The sequence below is a fragment of the Rana temporaria genome, chromosome 10 (genome assembly GCF_905171775.1).
Source record: "Rana temporaria chromosome 10, aRanTem1.1, whole genome shotgun sequence".
In the NCBI taxonomy this organism is placed as follows: Eukaryota; Metazoa; Chordata; class Amphibia; order Anura; family Ranidae; genus Rana; species Rana temporaria.
In genome coordinates this window covers 8,023,657-8,043,919 of record NC_053498.1, presented here as the reverse complement: position 1 = coordinate 8,043,919, position 20,263 = coordinate 8,023,657, and the positions used below count along the sequence as shown (strand labels likewise).

Sequence of the window (20,263 nt, the reverse complement as noted above, 5' to 3'; positions counted from 1 at the left end):
TCTATAGACGTCCTCCCGGCAATTGAGAGCCACCTTGTGGCCGTCTTTTGGCAATAGGGAGGATACCAAGTGGTTAAAGTCGGTGCTCTTTGCTCTACAACCACCAAGGCCAGTGCAAATAAAGGACTGCGATTAAAATGTATTTCGGGTGGCGGGAATAAATAAATATGTTTTTTCGGAGGAGATAAGTGATATATTTGGCACTCCGAATGTCAACCAATCCATGGAAATAATTTGAATAAATAGGCCTCCAGGTCTGTTAGTCGGAAGGGTCTGACTTGAGGACAATGGATTCCCTACTTGCCTTGCTGCTGTTGGCTGTCGGAGGTTTGTCTTAATTTTTAAAGGAGAAACAGTTAAAAAAAATTGTGTATCAGTCTTGTGTTCAGGCTTACACAACTTGCAGCACTCTTTTATTTATTTATTTTTTGATGTATTTTTCTTTTTTTGAGATAAGCGCAGGGGTGCATTTTGTTTATATTATTTGGAGGTTTGTCTTACCCTTTGAGTTCATGGCTTCATAGTTCCAGATAAAAATGTGTACATTTTTGCTTTTTAGTGTGTATTTTATTTTATTTTACTCTTATTTTTTTTTTTTTATGTTTTGCTATAAAGCGCAGTTTTGCATTTGGTTTATATAATTTGGAGGTTTGTCTTGACTCTTTTGAGTTTATGGCTTCATAGTTCCTGAATTTTTTTTTTTAAGGTTTTTGCTTTTTAGTGTGTATTTCTTTTTATTTATTTTTTTTACTTATATTTTTACATTTATTTAATTTATTTATTTTTGCTATTTATTTATTTATTTTTATTTTATTTAGATAAGCACAGTTTTGTATTTGGTTTATATAATTTGAAGGTGGGTCTTACCCTTCGAGTTTATGGCTTCATAGTTCCAGATAAAAGTTTTTACATTTTTGCTTTTTAGTGTGTATTTTTCTTATTTTACTCTTATTTATTTTTGTATTATTATTATTTATTTATTTTTGCTATTAAGTTTTGCATTTTGTTTATATAATTTGGAGGTTTGTTTTACCCTTTCAAGTGTATGGCTTCATAGTTCCAGATAAAAGTTTTACAATTTTTGCTTTTTAGTGTGTATTTATTTTATTTCACTCTTATTTTTATTATTTTTTTTTTTCTATTAAGCGCAGTTTTTGCATTTGGTTTATATAATTTGGAGGTTTGTCTTACCCTTTGAGTTTATGGATTCATAATTCGAGATAAAAGTTTTTACATCTTTGCTTTATAGTGTGTATTTTATTTTATTTCACTCTTATTTTTATAAAAAAAAAAATGCTATTAAGCGCAGTTTTGCATTTTGGTTTATATAATGTGGAGGTTTGTTTTACCCTTTGAGTTGATGGCTTCATAGTTCCAGATAAAAGTTTTTAGGTTTTTGCTTTTTAGTGTGTATTTCTTTTCCTTTTTTTTTTTTTTACTTATATATTTTTTTTAAATATAAGGGCAGTTTTGCATTTGGTTTATATAATTTGGAGGCTTGTCTTACTCTTTCGAGTTCCAGATAAATGTTTTTAAATTTTTGCTTTTAAGTGTGTATTTTATTTAATTTTTTTTTCAAATTTATGGCTTCGTAGTTCCAGATAAAAGTTTTTACAATTTTAGCTTTTTAGTGTGTATTTTTTTTAATTTTACTCTAATTTAATTTAATTTTTTTTGCTATTAAAGAAAAGTTTTGCATTTGTTCTAAATAATTTGGAAGTTGGTCTTACCCTTTTCGAGTTTATGGCTTCATAGTTCTAGAAAAAAGTTTTTACATTTTTGCTTTTTAATGTGTATTTAATTTTTTGAAAAAATGTTTTGCTATTAAGCTCAGTTTTGCATTTGGTTTACATAATTTGGAGATTTGTCTTAACCTTTAAAGCTTATGGCTTCATAGTTCCAGAAAAAAGTTTTTAGGTTTTTGCCTGTTATTTTATTCTTTTACTTTATTTTACTATTTTACTATTTACTTATATTTTTACTTATTTTTTGCTATTTATTTTTATTTTATTGAGCTAAGCGCAGTTTTGTATTTGGTTTATATAATGTGGAGGTTTGTGTTACCCTTTGAGTTGATGGCTTCATAGTTCCAGATAAAAGTTTATCGAACCCTACGGACTTAGGGGTAGATCCTCGTACAACGACGCATTATTGCGCCGGGCGTAACGTATCTAAGATACACTACGCCGCTGTAACTTACTTTGTTTTGTTTCGAATCCTCAACGAATTTGCGCCGTAAGTTACGGCGGTGTAGTGTATCTCTTGCGGCGTAAGGGCGCGGAATTCAAATGGAAGTGATGGGGGCGTGTTTTATGTCAATACGTCGTGACCCGACGTAAACAAAGTTTTTTTTTAACTGCGCATGCGCCGTCCCTGGGGGTATCCCAGTGCGCATGCTCGAAATTTAACCGGAACAAGCCAATGCTTACGACGGTGACGTCATTCTACGCAAATTCCTATTCGCGAGCGACTTACGCAAACAACGTAAAAAATTCAAAATTGTACGCGGGAACGACGGTCATACTTAACATTGAGTACGCCTCAAAATAGCAGCTTTAACTATATGCCGGAAAAAGCCGAACGCAAACGACGTAAAAAAATGCGCCGGGCCGACGTATGTTCGTGGATCGCCGATCGACGGGAATGCCACCTAGCGGCCGCCGAAAAATTGCATCTAAGATCCGACGGCGTACTAAGACGTACGCCTGTCGGATCAAACCCAGATGCCGTCGTATCTTGTTTTGTGGATACAAAACCAAGATACGACGCAGGAAATTTAAAATTACGCCGGCGTATCAGTAGATACGCCGGCGTAATCCTTTTGTGGATCTACCCCAAGACTGAGATGCCATTAATGTTCATGTGCGTGTTAAGGCAGGCGTCCCAATACTTTTGAATATATAGTGTATCTGGTCTTATCTTGGATCATCTGGTTGTTTGCAATCCATCAATGACCCGACCATCAACCGAATCATTCATCTTTATGACATTTTTGTGACCTGTGGTGCTGATCTTTTGCCTTTTATGCTTTTATCCAGCTTATGGCTGTGGTGTTCCCACCTACAAGCCGGCCACATCCAGGGTGGTAAATGGCGAGGACGCCGTGCCACACAGTTGGCCTTGGCAGGTAAGCGGCAGATCTATACATTGTATACACTCAAAGGTTACATTATTGGGACTTTTCTATTGACCGGTAAAATGTTTGTTACATTTTGTTCATTAGAAAATATCCATCTTTATTCATTATAATTGATTAAGATGTAATCAGGGGCGGACTGACCATTCGGGCACTGCCTGAGGGCCCCATGCCACTAGGGGGCCCCATCAGGGTTGCCAGCCTCAGTAAAACCAGGGACAGTATGTAAAAATCTGTGTTTTTTTAAAAATCCCAAGATTATAGCTGCCCCCCGCCTCTCCAGTACCTTTTCAGTGTGTGTATGCATATGTGTCTGTGTGTATACTGTATGTGTGTGTGTGTATATACTGTGTGGCCCCATAATCTCCTATTGCCCGGGAGGGGCCCTATAATCTCCTATTGCCCGGGGGCCCCATAATCTCCTATTGCCCAGGGGCCCCATAATCTCCTATTGCCCGGGGGCCCCATAATCTCCTATTGCCCGGGGGCCCCATAATCTCCTATTGCCCGGGGGCCCCATAATCCCCTATTGCCCGGGGGCCCCATAATCTCCTATTGCCCGGGGGCCCCATAATCTCCTATTGCACGGGGGCCCCATAATCTCCTATTGCCCAGGGGCCCCATAATCTCCTATTGCCCGGGGGCCCCATAATCCCCTATTGCCCGGGGGCCCCATAATCTCCTATTGCCCGGGGGCCTCATAATCTCCTATTGCCCGGGGGCCCCATAATCTTCTATTGCCCGGGGGCCCCATAATCTCCTATTGCCCAGGGGGCCCATAATCTCATATTGCCCAGAGGTCCCATAATCTCCTATTGCCTGGGGGCCCCAAAGGCGAGTTTGCGGCTCTGAATACGCATGCTCTGTGTCGCGTTTGCTTTTTTTTAGGGATTATTTTAGGCCAAATCTAAAGCTGGTCGTTCTTTTTTTAACAAACAAAATTGGGAAATGAAGTAGTGATCTTTGTATGTGGCTTCTGTTTTGCTGTGTTTGGCCTGTATTCCCGGCGTCTATGGTATTTACTATTAACAAAGCGCCTTTATTTCTTACTTTATAGGTGTCACTCCAGTACGCTTTTGGACTATATTGGTATCACACCTGTGGTGGATCTCTCATCTCATCTGAATGGGTGTTGACCGCAGGTCACTGCATCAGGTATGTGATGGATGTGGTCATGGGTGTCCGCTGAATTTTTTTCGAGGGGGGGGGTGGCGCTTTTTAGCGGCGCTTTCAACGATAATGCGGCCAGCTGGCAGTGTGAAATAGCTCTTGAGATAATTCAGCTTCACTCCATGCCCATATAAATATATCCTACAGAATGTACAGACCCCCCCCTTTAGCACAAATCCCTCCATTCAGCACAGATGGACCCCCCCCCTTCAGCACAGACCCTCCCATTCTGCACAGACCCCTCCATTCAGCACAGATGGGCCCCCCTTCAGCACAGCCCCCCCATTCCGCACAGACCCCTCCATTCAGCACAGATGGGCCCCCCTTCAGCACAGATGGACCCCCTTTAAGCACAGACCCCCTTCTTCAGCACATACCCCCTTCAGTACAGACCCCCCTTCAGCACATACCCCCCCTTAAAGGGGTTGTAAAGTTTTTTCACCTTAATGCATCCTATGCCCGCAGACCCCGACAATCAACGGCCATGGTTGTCGGGAAGAGGCCCCTGCCCCAAAGCACCCACCCCCCCATGTTGAGGGCATGCCGCCTGGTATGGTTCAGGAGGGGGGGGCGCTCGCTTGTCCCCACCCCCTTTCCTGACCAGCCGGCCTGCGTGATCGCATAAGTGTCTGGTATAGATATAGGGGGGGGGGCCCATGCCTTTTTTTCGGCATAGGGGGTTCCCTTTGAAATCCATACCAGACCTAAGGGCCTGGTATGCTTTTGGAGGGGAAACCCATGCCGGTTTTTTATTTAAAATTTGGCGTGGAGTTCCCCCTCCTAGAGGCGACTTTAAGTCGTGTTGTAAGTCGCGCTGAAGTCGCCCCAAGTCGCGTTGTGATTCGTTCTCAAGTCGTGTTCAAGTTGCCTCCCGAAGTCGCGCTGAAAGTTGTGTTGCCCCTGTGTAAACCGGCTCTTACGGTATCCTATAATTTCTTTGCTTACAGCACCTCCAGAGTGTACAGAGTTCAGCTCGGAAGACACTTCCTGAAACAGGTTGAATGGAACGTCAAGACCGTCAGCGTCACCAAGATCATTAACCATCCCGAATGGAACCCCGATGTTCTATCCAACGGGTAACCTCCTACACAAAATGATACTGCTGCTGAATAATAGGGAATGTCGTGATTGAATGTATGAATGTCTGTAAAGTCAATATAAAGTCCATGTCACGCCCAGACAGGAATGTAACTGACACTCACTGTCACACCCAGGCAAGAATTAAACTGACAGTTGATGTCACGCCCAGACAGGAATTTAAGTGAACGTCTCTGTCACACCAAAACAGGAATGCAACTGACACTCACTGTCACACCCAGACAGGAATGTAACTGAGACTCGCTGTCATTCCCAGGCAGGAATGTAACTAACACTCGCTGTCATGCCCAGACAGGAATGTAACTGACACTCGCTGTCACATCCAGACAGGAATGTAACTGACAGTCACTGTCACACCAAGACAGGAATGTAACTGATACTCGCTGTCACACCCAGACAGGAATTCAACTGACACTCACTGTCACACCCAGGCAAGAATTAAACTGACAGTTGATGTCACGCCCAGACAGGAATTTAAGTGAACGTCTCTGTCACACCAAAACAGGAATGCAACTGACACTCACTGTCACGCCCAGACAGGAATGTAATTGACACTCACTGTCACACCCAGACAGGAATGTAACTGACACTCGCTGTCATTCCCAGGCAGGAATGTAACTAAGGGCCCTTTCACACTGGGGCATTTTTCAAGCGCTTTAGCGTTAAAAAAAGCGCCTGCAAAACGCCTGAAAGAAGCTGCATCTGCAATCCCAATGTGAAAGCTCGAGTGCTTTCACACTAAAGCGCCTGAAAAACACCCCAGTGTGAAAATGGTCTTAGCGTTAAAAAAAAGCGCCTGAAAGAAGCTGCATCTGCAATCCCAATGTGAAAGCCTGAGTGCTTTCACACTGAGGCGCTGAGCTGGCAGGGCGTCCAAAAAAGTCCTGCATGCAGCTTCTTTGCAGCGCTTTAGGAGCGGTTAATACACCGCTCCTAAAGCCCCCTTCCCATTGAGGAAGCTTTTTTTAACGCCAAAGCGCCTGAAAAGCGCCTCAGTGTGAAAGGGGTCTAACACTCGCTGTCATGCCCAGACAGGAATGTAACTGACACTCACTGTCACACCCAGACAAAAATTTAACTGACACTCGCTGTCACGCCCAGACAGGAATTTAACTGACCGTCTCTGTCACACCAAGACAGGAATGCAACTGATACTCACTGTCACGCCCAGACAGGAATGCGATTGACACTCGCTGTCAGGCCTAGACAAGAATGTAACTCATTGTCACACCCAGACAGGAATGTAACTGACACTCGCTGTCACGCCTATACAGGAATGTAACTGACACTCACTGTCACACCCAGACAGGAATGTAATTGACACTCGCTGTCACACCTAGACAGGAATGCAACTCACACTCACTGTCACGCCCAGACAGCAATGTAATTGAAACTTGCTGTCACGCCCAGACAGGAATGTAACTGACACTCGCTGTCATGCCTAGACAAGAATGTAACTGACACTCACTGTCACACCCAGACAGGAATGTAACTGACACTCGCTGTCATTCCCAGGCAGGAATGTAACTGACACTCGCTTTCATGCCCAGACAGGAATGTAACTGACACTCACTGTCTTACCCAGACAGGAATTTAACTGACAGTCACTGTCACGCCCAGACAGGAATCTAACTGACACTCGCTGTCACACCCAGACAGGAATGTAACTGACACTCGCTGTCACACCCAGACAGGAATGTAACTGACAGTCGCTGTCATATCCAGGCAGGAATGTAACTGACACTCGCTGTCACACCCAGACAGGAATGTAACTGACACTCACTGTCATGCCCAGACAGCAATGTAATTGAAACTTGCTGTCACGCCCAGACAGGAATGTAACTGACACTCGCTGTCATGCCTAGACAAGAATGTAACTGACACTCACTGTCACACCCAGACAGGAATGTAACTGACACTCGCTGTCATTCCCAGGCAGGAATGTAACTGACACTCACTGTCTCACCCAGACAGGAATTTAACTGACAGTCACTGTCACGCCCAGACAGGAATCTAACTGACACTCGCTGTCACACCCAGACAGGAATGTAACTGACACTCGCTGTCACACCCAGACAGGAATGTAACTGACACTCGCTGTCACACCCAGACAGGAATATAACTGACACTCGCTGTTACACCCTGACAGGAATGTAACTGATTTGAACCCACGGTAGCTTCTTCAGAGAGGGGGGTATTCTTCATTATCCAACATAAAGTAAGAATGCTGGCAAGTGTCTCAAGTTCTACACACATATGGAAGCTTTTACGTACAACATGTACTTATTGATAGCATCAGTTGCTCTTTTTCATGAAAGTAACTTTTATTTAAGTTTTTCTGGCCCTATCTAAGCACGGACAGACTGAATGTTACCATAACTAGTGGTGGTTAACTGAGCAGGTAACCCTTAACAAACACATGGTGACCCTTAAAAATGTCTGTGTCACTCGCTGTCACACGTAGACAGGAATGTAACTGATTTTACACTACAGGAGCTTCTTCATAGAAGGGATGTTCTTCTTTATACAACTTCAACCATCTCCTGTTCTACACACATATGGAAACTATATTACATATATAATTATGCATAGTATCAGTTTCCCTTTTACATGAAAGTAAAGGTTAAGAAAAGTAAAGTTTTACTACTGTTCCTTTTAAATTGCACAGTTCCATAGCCAACACTTTCTCTTGCATCCACTAGTAATGACATCTCCCTCCTTAAGCTGGCAGAACCCGTAGAATTCAGCGACACCATGCAGCCCGCTTGCCTGCCCCCTGCTGGCGTCATCCTTGAAAACAATTTTGGCTGCTACGTCACCGGCTGGGGGAACCTTCAGAGTAAGTGAGCCTTAGTTTTAATCAACTTAGAGGTAACTTGCACTATGGAAATCCCCATAGACTGAAACTACTGTCCTCTCCTTCTAAAAATATATAATTGTAAAGTTCTTCTAGGAGCTTTAATGTGTCTTACTAGCCTTCTTGGCCTTGTAATATAGGGCCAGATTCACGTAGAGCGGGCGCAGCGTAACGTAACCGGTTTACGTTACACCGCCGCAATTTTTCCGAGTTAGTGCCCGATCCACAAAGCACTTACCTGGAAATTTGCGGCGGTGTAGCGTAAATCCGCTCGGCGCAAGGCGGCCCAATTCAAATGGGGCGGGTACCATTTAAATTAGGCGCATTCCCGCGCCGAGCGTACTGCGCATGCTCCGTCGGGTAAATTACCCGACGTGCATTGCGCTAAATGACGTCGCACCGACGTCATTTGCGTCCAGCGACATTCAGCGCCATTCACGGACGTCTTACGCAAACGACGTTGATTTTAAAATGTTGACGCGGGAACGACGGCCATACTTAACATGGCTTAAGACAACTAGGGCTCAGCCCTAATTTTACGCGGCGTAACTCGACGGAAACGACGTACAGTTAGATCGATGGGCCGTTCGGACATTCGGGGATCGCCGTAAGTATTCATTTGCATATTCTACGCCGGCCGCAATGGCCTCGCCACCTAGCGGCCGGCCTAGAATTGCATCCTTAAGATCCGACAGTGTAAAACAATTACACCTGTCGGATCTTAGGGATATCTATGCGTAACTGGTTCTATGAATCAGTCGCATAGATACTCTGAGAGATACGACGGAGTATCTGAGATACTCCGTCGTATCTCCGCTGTGAATCTGGCCCATAGTTGTTAGTTGCCAATGTAACCAATTTAGGAAGGTAACTCCATGACCATAGGAATTATGGAATGTGCATTAGGTTTCGCTATGATGAGTTCAGTCCTAGGTCATTAACCCTAGCCTCACAGATGTCTATTTTGCAGACCAGACCATTTGTGGTGAAATCATTCATGAGAGAACCTACTCAGAAGTCCTATGGAGACCATGGCTGGTTAAGGTTTAGGATGCCCTGCATTCCTTCTAGATGTACCGGTTTTTTTTTGGGAGGGGGGGATTTAAATCTGACCATCTTGTTGGTGGCTTTTAAGGAAAATTAGGATGGCATGGCGTTTAGCCCCGCCTCCCAATTCTCTCAATACTGTTTGGGGTTCATCAGACCTTATTTTTTAGCACCCTCTCAGGTAGGCTGCTAGTTTTAGTTTCTGTGGCTCTCCTGTAATCAGCAGAGCAGCATGTGATTAATTTGGGCTTCTCAGGGCTCCGTAGGCTGCAAGTTTGGTTGCTTCCCCCTGTCTTCTTGAGGCTTACAGAATTTAGTGGGTGGGAAAGTCAAAAGAGTAGCCTGAATATTTATGCAACCCAAGCCAATCTCTGGTGAGTTGTGCCCAGAAGGTGGTTGGGGGGTGTATAAATAGTTTGGAGCCTCAGTGCCGGTTCACACTACCGCGACTTGGGATCCGACTTGTGTCGCCCCCAAGTCGCGTGACATGAGACATTCAATTGAAGTGAATGAGAGCCGTCTTAATGTACACTACTGAAGTCGCTCCGACTTCAAAAAAGGTTCCTGTACTACTTCAAGGCGACTTCTAGGCAACTTGTACGCGTAGATTTCAATGGAAGTCGCCTCCAAAGTCGGATCACCCTCCTAACTGAAGCAACTTTACAGGAAAAGAAAATAGTTTACTCAGGCAAACCCCTCCCTCCCACAGAGCTGATTATTCTGTGATTGGCCACAGCCAAAGTCACCTGTCCTGGAGGCAACTTTAAGTCGCGTTGTAAGTCGCGCTGAAGTCGCCTTGCAAAGTCGCACTGTAAGTTGTGTTTCCCCTGTGTGAACCGGCACTCAGGAAGTCGTGTTTCTCCCCAGCAGGAGACATACCCGACCACAGGGGCTGCTTGCCTTCATGGCAGTCCAGCTAAAGATTCTACTAGTATCATTAAGGTCCCAGCTGTGCACAGCTGAGGGGAGGGGCTGTACTGCCTACCCGATGGTCAAATTCCGTTTCTGTGGCTCTCCTGTAATCAGCAGAGAAGCATGTGTTCAATTTGGGCTTCTCAGGGCTCCGTAGGCTGCAAGTTTGATTGCTTCCCCCTGTCTTCTTGAGGCTTACAGAATTTAGTGGGTGGGAAAGTCAAACATGTAGCCTCAATATTTATGCAACCGAAGCCAATCCCTAGTGAGTTGTGCCCAGAAGGTGGTTGGGGGGTGCATAAATACTTTGGAGCCTCAGAATACAGTGTTTCTCCCCAGGAGGAGAAGTACCCAACCAGAGGGGCTGCTTGCCTTCATGGCAGTCCAGCTAAAGATTCTGCTAGGTCCCAGCTGTAAATAGCTGGGGGGAGGGAATCTTTACTGCCTACCCTGATGGACAAATGGATGGCACCCCCAACCAATCAGACTCATCCTGGTTTGCAGTTGAACCCGGGCCCTCCTGCTTACCCAGTGGGGCCTGGTTTGGAATGTTGGCTGCCCTGCCCATGTTCATATTTATCTGTATTTATCTGTTACAATTACGGGACAAAGACAGTTCCCAGTTGTGTGAGCATTTTTTAGACATCTATTCAGATAATAAGGAAATTGACACAGAAAAGCACAATAATTTTTTTTTTAAAATAAAAAGAAGAAAGATTTATTGCTGATGTTAATAAGATGAAATTGCCTTTTTATTCTAGCCAATGGACCTAGTGCTGATGCCCTGCAGCAAGGTCTTCTCCTGGTCGTGGACCACGCCACCTGCTCCCAGAGTGACTGGTGGGGAGTAACGGTGAAGGACAACATGGTCTGTGCCGGAGGAGACGGCATTGTGTCATCCTGCTATGTACGTACCACCAGATAAGACTCTATGGTCCTCACTCATCACTCAGCTAGCATTCCTTCAAGGTGCCTTCAATGCAACTGCAGCTTGAGGAATCGGGTTCAATAATTGCAGAGATAAGTCTTCAGCTACACCAACAATGTGGTACTATTCCTTCCACTGACACCAACAATGGGGCTTTATTCCTTCCACTGACACCAACAATGGGGCACTATTCCTCCCACTGACACCAACAATGGGGTACTATTCCTTCTACTGACATCAACAGGGCACTATTCCTACCACTGACACCAACAGGGCACTGTTCCTCCCACTGACACCAATAATGGGGCTTTATTCCTTCTACTGACACCAACAACAGGGCACTATTCCTCCCACTGACACCAACAATGGGGCACTATTTCTTCTACTGACACCAACAGGGCACAATTCCTCCCACTGACACCAATAATGGGGCTTTATTCCTTCCACTGACACCAACAATGGGGCTTTATTCCTTCCACTGACACCAACAATAGGGCACTATTCTTCCCACTGACACCGATAATGGGGTACTATTCTATCCACTGACATCAACAACAGGGTACTATTCCTCCCACTGACAACAACAATGGGGTACTATTCCTTCTACTGACACCAACAATGGGGCACTATTCCTTCCACTGGCACCAACATGGCACAATTCCTTCTACTGACACCAACAGGGCACTATTATTTCTACTGACACCAACAATGGGGCAACATTCCTGCCACTGATACCAATATCAGGGCACTGTTCCTCCCACTGACACCAATAATGGGACATTATTTTTCCCACTGACACCAACAATGGGGCACAATTCCACCCACTGACACCAACAATGGGGCATTATTCCTCCCACTGACATCAACAGGGCACTGTTCCTCCCACTGACACCAATAATGCGGCATTATTCCTTCCACTGACACCAACAAAGGGTACTATTTCTTCCACTGACACCGATAATGGGGGACTTTTCCTTCCACTGACACGAACAACAGACACTATTGCTTCCACTGACACCAACGATGGGGCACTATTCCTCCCCCTATTACCAAAGATACTCCTATTGATGCCAGGACAATTTCTACTCCCAATGGTGATAGTCTGGCCAGTGAATTGGCCCTTTGCTCAGACAGAAAGACCCCCGACACATAGGATGTGGACGCAGAACCTCCTCCCTTATGACTCTTTTTCCATGACTGTGCCCCATTTTGATGGGCTCCATAATATCGTCCTTCTCTCCCGTGTTAACGCTTGAACTTTATTTTCCCGGCAGGGTGACTCCGGCGGACCCCTGAACTGCCAGAATTCTCAGGGCGGCTGGGAGCTTCACGGTGTCGTTAGCTTCGGATCGTCTCTGGGATGTAACTACTACAAGAAGCCCTCCGTCTTCACCAGAGTCTCCGACTATAACAGCTGGATCAGCACGGTCAGTACCTAACACTAAAGGGTCCATGTATAAAAATAATTAATAGTCGTTCACAGGGGCACCACGAATCTTCAACATCATTTTGCCTAATACGTTTATTTTCTAGGATCAGCGGTGCCATCTAGTGGTAACAATGGGGTATTTTTCCTGATTGAGCGGTTTTAGGAAAACATACTACATTATTGCCACTAGATGGCGCAGACTATAGAAAAAAAAGTATTAAGCAAATTACAGTGAAGAGTAATGACTATCACAATAGTAAGCCAAATCACAGAGATCATCACAAACTTGTGACGATCTCTGTGATTTGGTCAGATGGGGCCAATCACAGTGCATCTGTACCATGTGATGGCTGTGGCCAATCAAAGCTATCACAATAGTACACACTAGGGGCCAGATCCACGTAGGGCGGCGTATTTTTAGGCAGGCATATCGTAGTTACGCTACGCCGCCGCTACTTTGAGAGGCAAGTGCTGTATTCACAAAGCACTTGCCTCTAAAGTTACGGCGGCGTAGCGTAAATCTCCCGGTGTAAGAGCACGGAATTCAAATGATGAACAGGGGGGCGTGTTTTATGTAAAACAAGCTTGACCCCACGTAAATGACGCTTTTTTCGTACGGCGCATGCGCGCGCATGCTCAGTATCACGTCGGATTTTCAAATTAAATTACGCCCGCTCAATGTCTAGACGACGTGAACGTAATTTACGCAAAGCCCTATACGCGAACATTTTACGCAAACGACGTACACAACGGAAAATTCTACGCTGGCCCGACGTCCATACTTAACATTGCGTACGCCTCATAGAGCAGGGGCAACGTTACGCCGAAAAAAGCCTTATGTAAACAACATAAAAAAAAGCGCCGGGCGGACGAACGTTTGTGGATTGGCGTATCTAGCCAATTTGCATACTCGATGCGGAAATCAACGGAAGCGCCACCTAGCGGCCATCGTAAATATGCACCTAAGATCCGACGGCGTACTAAGACGTATGCCAGTCGGATCGAGCCCACATTCAGTCGTATCTTGTTTTGTGGATAAAAAACAAAGATATGAACGGGGCATCTTAGAAATTACGCGGCGTATCAATAGATACACCGCCGTAACTTCTTTGTGGATCTGGCCCTAGGGTTGCACCAATACCGTTTTTGTTATCTGCAAGCACGAGTACCGATACCGGTACTAATACAGTGAATGAAAGCCATTCATTGTGTATAACTGTCATATGATTGCGATGATTGGTCACAGCAATCACATGGTACTGGGGCCGGCCCGGTACAATGATGTCATACGCTGTGTCTGGTGACAGTGTGTGGCCCCTAGGGCGTGACTGGGAGAAGGGACGTCCACCTGGAATGGCAGAGCTCCTGCTTGGCCATCATTTGTCCATAGGCCGGTCAGGGAGGAGTTACATATTCCTTCCCAGTGGTATATAAACAGCAATTGGCGGGAAACGTAAATTTTTATTAAAAGCTGTTTTATGACATATACAGTGACAAAAAAAAATCCCCTCATCCAAAGTAAAGTGTACAAATCGGCTCTGTCTGTCTACGTGTTTCGTGGAGCTTCTGCTTCATCAGGAGAACAGATAGCGCTTTCTTATATTGCTTGAGTAAGTGAATGGCAATCCATCCAGAAGAGATAATAAAAATGACCAATAATATATAAAATGTAAATTTTAACATTTTCTTGTTCTCTCCTGATTTTTTTCTCAGACCATCGCATCCAACTAAAGCTGATCTGCGATCCGGGAGTCTGCCTGATATTCTGAGGATTCCTCATCGTTCCATGCGGAGCTCCTTCATTTCATTTTTTGTCTTCCTGTTCTGGAGCAATAAAGTTATTTTCCTGCTATCATTCAGTTTGGTGTCTGTTCAATATGTATCCTAGCTGCTATACACTATATCACTGACATATACCGAAGTGCTGTACAGAGAACACTGAGCCGGTCACATCAGTCTCTGTACCAGAGGAGCTTACACTCTAATGTCCCCTCCCCCACAGTCACATCAGTCTCTGTACAGAGGAGCTTACACTCTAATGTCCCCCCCACAGTCACATCAGTCTCTGTACAGAGGAGCTTACACTCTAATGTCCCCCCCACAGTCACATCAGTCTCTGTACAGAGGAGCTTACACTCTAATGTCCGTCCCCCCCACAGTCACATCAGTCTCTGTACAGAGGAGCTTACACTGTAATGTCCCCTCCCCCACAGTCACATCAGTCTCTGTACCAGAGGAGCTTACACTCTAATGTCCCCTCCCCCACAGGCACATCAGACTCTGTATAGAGGAGCTTACACTCTAATGTCCCCTCCCCCCCACAGTCACATCAGTCTCTGTACAGAGGAGCTTACACTCTAATGTCCCCTCCCCCCACAGCCACATCAGTCTCTGCACCAGAGGAGCTTACACTCTAATGTCCCCTCCCCCCACAGTCACATCAGTAAAGTTGTATTCGCGAATGACTTACGAAAACGACGTAAACGACGGAAAGACGACGCTGACCCGACGCCATACTTAACATGGCTTACGACGGACCTTCGTAAACTTGCCCCTTAAATAGCAGGGGCAAGTTTACGCTTACGGAAACGTTGTAAATTCATTGCGTCGTCCGCGCGTACGGTCGGGAATCGCCGTAAATAGCTAATTTGCATAGACAACGGGGAAAACAACGAGGCGACACCTAGCGGCGGGAAAAAAAATTGCATTTGGGATCTGACAGCGTAAGAGCCTTACGCCTGTCAGATCTAAGGGATATCTATGCGTAACTGATTCTAAGAATCAGTCGCATAGATACGCCGGGCCAGATTAGGACTTACGACGGCGCAAATGGCGTTGCGCCGTCGTAAGCCTTTTAAGAATCTGGCCCAGTTATGTTCTTTCTGACCCATACAGTAATGAATAAGCGCTGAGATAAAAAACCAACTGCGGCATAGGCCACGCTAGAAGGACTTGGGCAAGATTCACGTAGACGCGCCCATTCGTACGGCGGCGCAGCGTATCGTATTTATGCTGCGCCGCCGTAAGTTTGAGAGGCAAGTGCTGTATTCACAAAGCACTTGCCTCCTAACTTACTGCGGCGTAGCGTAAATGGGGCCCGCGTAATTCAAATGTGGAAGGGGGGGCGTGTTTTATGCTAATGTGTGATGACCTGACGTGATTGACGTGCTTTCCGAACGCATGCGCCGTCCGTGGACATATCCCAGTGTGCATTGCTCCCAAGTACGCCGCAACGACGTATTGGTTTTAGACGTGAACGTAAATTACAACTTAAGCAAACGACGTAAAAAAAATAAAAAATTCGAAACGGGAACGACGTCCATACTTAACATTGGCTTGCGCCTCCTAATAGCAGGAACAACCTTACGCCGAAAAAGCCTTACGCAAATCGCGCAGGCCGTACGTACGTTTGTGAATCGGCGTATCTAGGTCGTTTGCATATTCTTCGCCGAAAACAACGGAAGCGCCACCTAGCGGCCAACGTAATATCGCACACAATTATACGCCGCCGCATTCAAGTTACGTCGGCGGGGGAAGCCTATTTATTTGAGCGTATCTGCCTTTGAGAATCGGCGTAAACGATACGCCGACGCAGATTTGAAATTACGGCGGCGTATCTCCAGATACGCCGCCGTAATTTCAAATCTGCGTCGGCGTATCGTTACGCCGATTCTCAAAGGCAGATACGCTCAAAAAATAGGCTTCCCCCGCCGACGTGAATCTGCCCCCTTGTGTCCTGTCTGACTCAGTCAATAATAAGTGCTAAAAAATAAATAAAAAAAGCAACTGCAGCACAGGCCACACTGAAAGTTCTCCTTGTATCCTGTCTGACCAATCACAGCGTAGGACAGGAGAGAACAGTCACGTGGATTATGATGATGAGAATGGCATTTATTGGACCGCACGTGAGATGTGGAGGAGGTGGGAGGACCTTTTAAGGCGTTATAGGCGGTGACCGGCTTTCTATTGGCCGAACAGGGCAGCCAACCAACTCCAAGCCGTGGACACCTGTCACATGACGCGCTCCCTGGCGCCGCAGGCGCACTGTCCACCCGGCGGCACAGGACACGTGAAGTTAAACGCAGGCGCAGTACTGCTGGAGGTACTGCGCAGGCGTAGTGAGAGACGGAAGGTGACAGGAGAGTACGGCGCAGCCGTAGTGAGAGGCGGAAGGTGACAGGAGGGTACGGCGCAGGCGCAGTGAGAGGCGGAAGGGGAAGGTGACAGGAGGGTACGGTGGCCGGTGTGGTCTGTAGCGGAGGGGTCGCCATGACGCTCTTTCATTTCGGCAATTGTTTCGCTCTCGCCTATTTCCCTTATTTCATCACCTACAAGTGCAGCGGCCTGTGAGTGGAGGAGGAGGAGGGGTGGTGGGGCCCCTGGGTGAGTGAGGGGCCCCTGACTGACTCTCTGTGTGTGTATTACAGGTCCGAGTACAACGCCTTCTGGAGATGTGTGCAGGCCGGAGCCACCTACCTCTGTGTACAACTCTGCAAGGTGAGGGGGCAGTACACTGCGACTGGCGGGAGGGGGCGATAGAGAGCTCAGAGACTGCAGACGTGATGCAGGAGACGGTCATAGACTGCAGAGGTGATGCAGGAGACGGTCATAGACTGCAGAGGTGATGCAGGAGACGGTCAGAGACTGCGGACGTGATGCAGGAGACGGTCAGAGACTGCGGACGTGATGCAGGAGACAGTCAGAGACTGCAGACCTGATAGAGGCGACGGTCAGAGACTGCGGACGTGATGCAGGAGACGGTCAGAGACTGCGGACGTGATGCAGGAGACGGTCAGAGACTGCGGACGTGATGCAGGAGACGGTCAGAGACTGCGGACGTGATGCAGGAGACGGTCAGAGACTGCAGACGTGATAGAGGCGACGGTCAGAGACTGCAGACGTGATGCAGGAGACGGTCAGAGACTGCAGACGTGATGCAGGCGACGGTCAGAGACTGCAGACGTGATGCAGGAGACGGTCAGAGACTGCAGACGTGATGCAGGAGACGGTCAGAGACTGCAGACGTGATGCAGGAGACGGTCAGAGACTGCGGACGTGATGCAGGAGACGGTCAGAGACTGCGGACGTGATGCAGGAGACGGTCAGAGACTGCGGACGTGATGCAGGAGACGGTCAGAGACTGCGGACGTGATGCAGGAGACGGTCAGAGACTGCGGACGTGATGCAGGAGACGGTCAGAGACTGCGGACGTGATGCAGGAGACGGTCAGAGACTGCGGACGTGATGCAGGAGACGGTCAGAGACTGCAGACGTGATGCAGGAGACGGTCAGAGACTGCAGACGTGATAGGGGCGACGGTCAGAGACTGCAGACGTGATAGAGGAGACGGTCAGAGACTGCAGACGTGATAGAGGAGACGGTCAGAGACTGCAGACGTGATGCAGGAGACGGTCAGAGACTGCAGACGTGATGCAGGAGACGGTCAGAGACTGCAGACGTGATGCAGGAGACGGTCAGAGACTGCAGACGTGATAGGGGCGACGGTCAGAGACTGCAGACGTGATGCAGGCGACGGTCAGAGACTGCGGACGTGATGCAGGAGACGGCCAGAGACTGCAGACAGGATGTTGGTTGTGTGTGGGGGAGGGGTAATCTGGGTGGTGCATTGGTCTCATTGTAGATGTCACATCCCTTGTACTGACTCGGAGGTAACGTTCTGCTCTCCTGTATTACAGATGCTCTTCTTGGCGACATTTTTCCCAACATGGGAAGGCGCAGTGGGAGCGTACGACTTCATCGGGGTGAGACGGAAACCCCTCCTCTCCTCCTATCCCCTCTATTCATCCTCCCCACCCCCTCTCCTTCTTCTGTTCTCCTCTCCTCCTATCCCCTCTATTCATCCTACCCATCCCCCCCCCCCCCTCGCTCTTCTCCTCCCTATCCCCTCCGCTCTTCTCCTCCCTATCCCCCTCCGCTCTTCTCCTCCCTATCCCCCCTCCGCTCTTCTCCTCCCCTATCCCCCTCCGCTCTTCTCCTCCCTATCCCCCCTCCGCTCTTCTCCTCCCTATCCCCCCTCCGCTCTTCTCCTCCCTATCCCCCCTCCGCTCTTCTCCTCCCTATCCCCCCTCCGCTCTTCTCCTCCCCTATCCCCCTCCGCTCTTCTCCTCCCCTATCCCCCCTCCGCTCTTCTCCTCCCCTATCCCCCTCCGCTCTTCTCCTCCCCTACCCCCCTCCGCTCTTCTCCTCCCCTATCCCCCCTCCGCTCTTCTCCTCCCTATCCCCCCTCCGCTCTTCTCCTCCCTATCCCCCCTCCGCTCTTCTCCTCCCTATCCCCCCTCCGCTCTTCTCCTCCCTATCCCCCCTCCGCTCTTCTCCTCCCCTATCCCCCTCCGCTCTTCTCCTCCCTATCCCCCCTCCGCTCTTCTCCCTCCCTATCCCCCCTCCGCTCTTCTCCCTCCCTATCCCCCTCCGCTCTTCTCCCTCCCTATCCCCCTCCGCTCTTCTCCTCCCCTATCCCCCTCCGCTCTTCTCCTCCCCTATCCCCCTCCGCTCTTCTCCTCCCCTATCCCCCTCCGCTCTTCTCCTCCCTATCCCCCCTCCGCTCTTCTCCTCCCTATCCCCCCTCCGCGCTTCTCCTTCCTATCCCCCCTCCGCTCTTCTCCTCCCCTATCCCCCTCCGCTCTTCTCCTCCCCTATCCCCCTCCGCTCTTCTCCTCCCCTATCCCCTCCGCTCTTCTCCTCCCCTATCCCCCTCCGCTCTTCTCCTCCCTATCCCCCCTCCGCTCTTCTCCTCCCTATCCCCCCTCCGCGCTTCTCCTCCCTATCCCCCCTCCGCTCTTCTCCTCCCCTATCCCCCTCCGCTCTTCTCCTCCCCTATCCCCCTCCGCTCTTCTCCTCCCCTATCCCCCTCCGCTCTTCTCCTCCCTATCCCCCCTCCGCTCTTCTCCTCCCTATCCCCCTCCGCTCTTCTCCTCCCTATCCCCCCTCCGCTCTTCTCCTCCCTATCCCCCCTCCGCTCTTCTCCTCCCTATCCCCCCTCCGCTCTTCTCCTCCCCTATCCCCCTCTGCTCTTCTCCTCCCTATCCCCCTCCGCTCTTCTCCTCCCCTTCTTCTGTTCTCCACTTTTTGTTTTGGTCACTTTAACAAAAAATATTTTATATATAATTAATAACAATAATAACAATTATTATTAATATTGTTTTGTTTGTATTTTTCTTAGGAGTTTATGAAGGCCACGGTTGACCTGGCGGACCTCCTGGGGCTGCACTTAGTGATGTCCAGGAATGCTGGGAAGGGGGAGTACAAGATAATGGTGGCAGCCATGGGATGGGCGACCGCGGAGCTCGTCATGTCCAGGTGAGAAATGAGCGACTTTCCCTTCAATGATAAATATCGGTGACGTTTTCGGAGAGACGCGGAGCCTCTTGTATGGAAGCCTCTGTAGTAAGAAGCTCATCCTGTAATGGAGCGTACTGTACTCCAATGTTGATACCGTGTTTCAGGTTATTTTTATTTAGGATGTAATATGAAACATTGTTGCTTTTATTTTTTTTATTTTTTTCAATGTCAAAATATTATTCAGTATATGGCCTCCTAACCATTACCCAATATGAGCTGCTGCACTGCATTTGTGTGAACTGGCTCCAGAGAAAAGCCGGTTTGGTTCACATGTCGCATGAATCGGACGCGGTTCAAAACGCATTCAGTTTGCATATATGTGAACCG

General features: G+C 47.7%; 2 protein-coding genes across 2 annotated transcripts in view; both read left to right on the top strand.

The window, feature by feature from the left end:
- Nucleotides 1–221: 221 nt before the first annotated feature.
- On the top strand, nucleotides 222–14,397 carry LOC120916257 (chymotrypsin-like elastase family member 2A). Its single transcript, XM_040327129.1, has 8 exons — nucleotides 222–327; nucleotides 3,039–3,127; nucleotides 4,194–4,291; nucleotides 5,254–5,382; nucleotides 8,107–8,243; nucleotides 10,982–11,127; nucleotides 12,423–12,575; nucleotides 14,291–14,397. The coding sequence occupies exons 1-8, from the start codon at nucleotides 288–290 to the stop codon at nucleotides 14,306–14,308; spliced, it is 810 nt and encodes a 269-aa protein (XP_040183063.1). The 5' UTR covers nucleotides 222–287; the 3' UTR covers nucleotides 14,309–14,397.
- A 2,359-nt stretch (nucleotides 14,398–16,756) lies between these two features.
- The window catches only part of TMEM147 (transmembrane protein 147), a 6,316-nt gene continuing 2,809 nt past the window's right edge, over nucleotides 16,757–20,263 (top strand). Inside the window, exons 1-4 of the mRNA XM_040327127.1 lie at nucleotides 16,757–16,923; nucleotides 17,005–17,074; nucleotides 18,274–18,339; nucleotides 19,758–19,894. Of these exons, the coding sequence (XP_040183061.1) occupies nucleotides 16,847–16,923; nucleotides 17,005–17,074; nucleotides 18,274–18,339; nucleotides 19,758–19,894 (350 nt within the window). The 5' untranslated portion in view covers nucleotides 16,757–16,846. The remainder of the gene's footprint in view (nucleotides 16,924–17,004; nucleotides 17,075–18,273; nucleotides 18,340–19,757; nucleotides 19,895–20,263) is intronic.

Excerpts from the sequence above, each read along its gene's own strand:
- LOC120916257 (XM_040327129.1), top strand. The coding sequence starts at position 288 with ATGGATTCCCTACTTGCCTTGCTGCTGTTGGCTGTCGGAG. Across the intron at positions 3,128-4,193 it reads CACACAGTTGGCCTTGGCAG|GTGTCACTCCAGTACGCTTT; the intron begins GTAAGCGGCAGA and ends CTTACTTTATAG. Across the intron at positions 8,244-10,981 it reads CGGCTGGGGGAACCTTCAGA|CCAATGGACCTAGTGCTGAT; the intron begins GTAAGTGAGCCT and ends TTTTTATTCTAG.